General features: G+C 34.7%; 1 protein-coding gene across 1 annotated transcript; it reads right to left on the bottom strand.

Moving 5' to 3' along the window:
• Positions 1–3,217: 3,217 nt before the first annotated feature.
• LOC111806120 (WAT1-related protein At4g30420-like) lies at positions 3,218–5,569 on the bottom strand. The gene is made up of 7 exons (XM_023691477.1): positions 5,388–5,569; positions 5,239–5,307; positions 4,936–5,052; positions 4,616–4,859; positions 4,021–4,182; positions 3,787–3,938; positions 3,218–3,461 (listed from the first exon to the last, which is right to left on the bottom strand). Exons 1-7 carry the CDS (start codon positions 5,567–5,569, stop codon positions 3,263–3,265), a joined length of 1,125 nt encoding a protein of 374 aa, XP_023547245.1. The 3' UTR covers positions 3,218–3,262.
• Between the last annotated feature and the right edge of the window lie 413 nt (positions 5,570–5,982).

Raw genomic sequence — 5,982 nt, 5'->3', positions numbered from 1 at the left:
AGCAAATATTGTCCATCTCTAATCGATGTGGGATCTCATAACCTCTCCCTTAAAATGAATCTATGGATGATGTAAGATCTCACAATCCACCCCATCAGAGGTCCAGTGTTCTCCCTAGTACACTGTCAAGTGTTGACTCTAATATCATTTGTTAGAGTCCAAACACACTTTCAGTAGATATTGTCCGCTTTGACCCATTACGTATCGCCACTAATCACACGATTATAAAATGCGTGTATTAGGGAGGGATTTCCACGGCCTTATGGAACTTCTTTTCAAGTTGATAAAATAAAATAAAGAAAAAAAAAAAAAACTCAATTATGAGGTTGTGTGTAGTAGGCCCCTCCAAGTTAGGTTTTACCTCCCCCAAGTTCTCCCTCTAATATCATATCACAATTAATTTATAGCTCTCATTGTCCTTCCAATCATGCGTTGGCCAAATTGGAGCCATCGCACATGCTCTACATTTTCTTATTCCAAGTTTCTACATGTGCCATTGTTTTAATATCAATAACATTTTTGTTTAAAAGATATTATATTTCACATTAAACACACTTAAATCGTGTGGAGATTATTAAAATTAAGAATGTCTAATTGAATATATATGATAAAGCATAGAGCTGAAAACGATATTTGAAATGGATATCAAAACCATTGAGCTACAAAGATCGACCTCAGCATGTTGATCTACCTATATCGACTTCTGACTTGTTAATCAAATTGAATCGACTTCTAACTTGCTAACCTACTTAAATTGATACTTTATTAATATCGTTGAATTAACCTTTGACTTGTTGGCTTGTCGATGTGTAACAACCCAACTAATCCTTCATTGCAATATGATTTTTTGTAAGAGATGCAGTTGTAAGATTGACAATGACGTTTGTGCCTTGGCTATCACAATCACAAGTTTTTGACAACGAGACAGGGAATTGCGATACATGTTCTAACTTAGTGAACAATTCAGAAATGTGAAAATTGAATTTTACAAACAATCTTAACGTATGGTCGAATCTCTTATCATGTTTTGAGAGATTTTTTTTTTTTTTTTTTATAAAACGTGATTGAGGAAATGAATTGAAGACAGTTTGAAAGAAAACATTGTAGATGTCAATTGTATCGAAAACATGTGATCAAGAGAGATTACCACACTTGAGTTGGATTGACTTCAGGTCAAGCGTTTGAACTTAGATTTATCTCGACATAACCCAATTGTTTTAAATGAACTATGATTATTTAAATTCTAACTCAATCTCATATTTAACAAATTTACGTCAAATTAACTTCAGATCAAACCGTCACGATACATAATTTAATTGAATAGCTCAACTCGTGCAATACACACAAGTTGAACTATTTAACTTATCAATTTTTCACGTCTTTTAACGTAATTTAAGAACCCATGTGAATTACGTGTGAATAGGTAATTGTGTCCAAATGTATCGATATATAATTTTAAATTAAATGAATGAGGTGACAACTTGGCCAAAAACTTTCATTGATATATGTTAATAAGGAAAGACATGGTTACGACACAATCTAGTAAAATTGTTTAAGGATGTTAACTAATATGTGAGAAAGTGTCCAAAAACCAATTATCCTTTTCAAAACAAACCTCAATCAATGTCACATGTTATTCACCCACTTGTCGCTCTGTTCTTAAGTCAAATAATTATTCTATGTCTGTGGCCCTATCCATATGCCGTATAATATCCATGTTGATAGTACGACGTTATCAGTTTTGAGGGTAACCCATAATAGCTTTACTTTTGGATTCCCCAAAATACCTTGTACGAATGGAAATAGTGTCTCTTATTTATATACTCATGATCTTCTCTTAATTAGTCTAACGTGGGACTCTAATCATCCTCAACAATCCTTCCCTCAGACAAAGTACATCATCAAACCTCCTTTAAGGATTCCTCTCGAACCCTTGAACAAAAGACACCATTGAGGCTTCCCTTAAATAGACTTACAACTTATTTGTTCGACACTTGAGAATTCTATTGACATGACTAAGTTAAGATAAAGAAAATGATTCTGATACATCTATAAACTTGTTACATGAAAATTCAACCGATTCTGAAAATTGGTATGAATTTGTGAAAAATGCAACTTTTTCTGTGAGTATAGCTTATTTTGGAATATTTATAGCGTTTTTCTTCTATAAGCTCCCTTATTCATCTTTACAAAATTTGAATTTTCGTAATTCATTTGTTAAAAAATTTACTTAAAAATTTTTTTTTTTTGAAAAACTTATAAATATAATATATAATTGGACATATAATCGAGGTTATATAGATGCTTTTTATAGAAAATCCTTAATTGGGAGTATAAGAGTATTAGCTGAAATTACCTATGCTAAAAGGAAAAACCACCATCCACAATAATATGATACGGTCCACTTATCCTTACTAAATAATTAATTTACTCCAATAATAAAGAGTCAATTTTAGTGAGCTACCAACACCAACCTAGCCGGTTGCCCTCGATATTCGAGTTGAGACCATCGGCATACCACAAACATGCAACGTAAGAGAGACGTTATATTATCGAAAAAATGAGAGAGGTTTTAAAGTTATTTAAAATAGTATGATTGAATTCACGAATCTAGCTCATCGGAACTTATCTCTATGATTAGGTTCACATAACCTAACTCTTCCGAGCCATTCCCTAATCGTCCCCACACACAATATCCTGATATAATAGCACTACACGTCACATGAATCTAGGGCATAACCCGATATCTACCAACTAGTCTTAGACATTCATTATTAAAGGCTTAGTTGCAACCTTTGTATGGGAATGACCTCATGTTTCGATTAGCTACAATACTACACATTTTCTTGTCAATTGGGACAAGTTCACTGTTGGGAATGAGTAGGTAAACTTCTAATAGTCACCGTATAAGTAACATGTGGCTATCATCTTCAACTTCTTTATCGTTGACCGTCAAACATTTTTGGGTCGTTTTCTGTATTCCCTATAATTTTTATTAAAATTCGACTAAAACACTCAAAATGTTAATTTTTATTTTATTTTATTAATATTCTAAGAAAAATCACTAATTGGAGATGAATCAAAGACAAAAGAACTTAATTAACCTTAAAAACTCCAAGAAACCAAAACAAAACAAAAAGATTGAAGAAAAAAACTACATATAAAATACAACTTATACCTTTCTTTATTTTCCTACATGTTTTTGTAGAGAACAAGTGGACCATAAATGCCACGTGGAGGACAGCAATAAAGTCCTTTTTGCCTAGCTGTCAATATGATGTGTAGCTCCTTCAAACAAAAGGGGTTCCTCCAAACCAATTTTAGAGCTACTTCTGTCCGTTGAAGCTGATTCACAATCCTCTTCTTCTTTTTCAACCCCATGTTCTTCCTTCACATAATCTTTGGCCTTTCCCCAAAGAACAATGTACAATCCAATAATTACAGCCACACCCCCCACCAAGCTGAAAATTGTTCCAAAAATAAACATATGAGAAAAGGATGAATCTTCACCCTAATGTACGATTACGTATCGAAACGTGTTAGGAAGAGGTTTTCACGCCCTTATAAAAAATGTTTCATTCCACGTAACATCTCACGTTCACAGTAAGAATCTTCTTCTTCAAAACATTACTTTTACCCACCAAATTTTGAAAAAATTATTCGAGCCGGTTTGTGACAGTGTGGCTGTTAGTTTTGTACGGTTTGATACATGCAAATTTTAGAGTCGGGCATACGCATTAGGGTTAAGATTAATTCGGAAAATTAACCCCATATAGAAAACTTTACCTTCCAGCAAAAATCTCTTCATGAAGAACTATAGCTGCCAAAATAGTTGTGACAATTGTGCAAAGAGGGTTGAACATTGCAGAGAAGACGGGGCCTCTTTTTGAAACACACCAAGCTTGAAGAAAGAAGGCAATGCCTGAGCCAACAATTCCCTAACCCACCAGATTAGCACACAAATAAGAACTCAATTCAATTAGCAGATTTTAAGATTGTGAAATCAAATGAATTACTTACTGAGAAGAGATAACAAATGACTTCTATTGTTGAATGTATTTTCCACGTTTCTACCTTCATTGGCTCTACTAATAGAGTGACAATGATCGACTGAATCGTGGCAAACAAACACATCCAAGCTGATAATGATAAGTTGTCGGGATAGCTTGCTGAAGCTGGTACCTGTTTTTTTATGTTCAATTTTTTTCAACTTAATTTGTTATTATCATTTTACGTCAACGGAATGAAATTGAAATCATAACCGTCCAATCCCACCACTAGTAGATACTGTTTCTTTAGACTTTCTCTCAAAAATTTTAAAACACAATTTGGGAGGTCCCACATCGATTGGAGAAAGGAACGAGTGCGAGAACGTTGGGCCCCGAAGGGAGGTGGATTGTGGGATTCTACATCGGTTGGGGAGGAGAACGAAGCATTTTTTATAAGGTTATGGAAACTTCTCCCTAACAGACGGGTTTTGAAACATTTTTCTATAAGTGTATGGAAACATTTTCCTAGCAAACGCGTTTTAAAAATCTTGAGGAGAAGTTTGAAAGAGAAATCAAAAGAGGATAATATCTACTAATGATGAGTTTGTACGGTTGCTCAAATATACCTGTAAAATTAGCCAAATTGACCAGCAACAACAGCTCCCAAAGACACACAAGGAACCCAAGAGCCAAGCATGGGGACTTCCACTTTCAACACTAAATATTGAAGATTTCATCCCAAACCCTAATGATGAATTGAGAAGCTTTGGACCCCTAAGAAGAGCCATGCACATAGCCCCACTCACACAAATCACTGTCCCTCCAATCTTTGCCATGCTCCTTAAGCTTCTCATCTTCAAACTCTCCATCCTACAAATTTTCAAATCAAAATCACCAAGCCCAAAAGTTTTAACTACTACCCAACCTAACCCTACCATCAACATACCCAACCATCGTCGCTATCACAAACGTCACCGCCGGTATCAAATTCGTCATCGCCGTCGCCATTGACGAGCCAGCCAAGAAAACTCCCTCAAAGTAAACATTTTGATTCATGGTTGCCCTATCCAAACCCTCAAAAATTAGAAGAAACAAGAATTTCTAAATATACAAAATACTTCCACTTCTAACCAAAAGGTAAAAACTTGATTTGTGGGTTAGTTTTTTTAACTAAAAAAAGAGCTAATCTAAGCTAAGCTAAGAATTACCATTCAATATATTTACCCTAATAAGAAAAAATGAACCGTACCCGACAAGAGCAGCTAGAAAAATTAGAGAAAAGCTCTTCAAATCCAAAGACAACCTCCTTGATTTCGGCCTGAAATCCCCAAAACGTAAGAAAACACACAAAAAATAGAGAACCCAAAAGAAAAAAAAATGAAGGTTTGAGGAGAAAACCTTGAGAAATAAGCGATGGGTGCAATAAAAAGAGTGGCAATGGCCTGCCTATAAACAACGAACACTCTAGGACTCATGCCCTTCATGAGGGCAGCTCGGGAGAGGAGAGCCATAATGGCATAAGTGACTTGAAGCCCAAACATGGCCATTGCTGGCAAGTATTCTTCAACCAAACCCCCCATGCCTCTCTCATCTCAAATGCTCTTAAACACTACGAATTTATAATCTTAAGTTGGTGGCTATGTTTGGGTATTGGAACGTGGGGGACGAATTATTTTGTTTTTGTGGTTAAAAAGAGAGAGGATGCTATGATAGTACTCCCATGATCTCCATTGATTTTTAATTGAAAATCATCCCTAAACTTAACCTAATCTCTAAGTAAAATGATGGAATATCTAACTTTAGATCATACATTTTGATTTCATCTAAAATGTGGAGCCGTTCTTATATTTTGAACTATTTTAAATCAATCAAATGATACTGGATAAAGTATTGAATGAATGTGTAAATTAATTTAAAAAATATAAAATTCAGAGATGTCCATTTAACTTGTAGGGACTGTCTCGAACAGGATGAGAAATTTCTATTTAAAAGA

The sequence above is a fragment of the Cucurbita pepo genome, chromosome LG11 (genome assembly GCF_002806865.2).
Source record: "Cucurbita pepo subsp. pepo cultivar mu-cu-16 chromosome LG11, ASM280686v2, whole genome shotgun sequence".
Taxonomy (NCBI): Eukaryota; Viridiplantae; Streptophyta; class Magnoliopsida; order Cucurbitales; family Cucurbitaceae; genus Cucurbita; species Cucurbita pepo.
The sequence above is the reverse complement of the archived record's forward strand: the minus strand, read 5'-3'. Positions and strand labels throughout refer to the sequence as shown.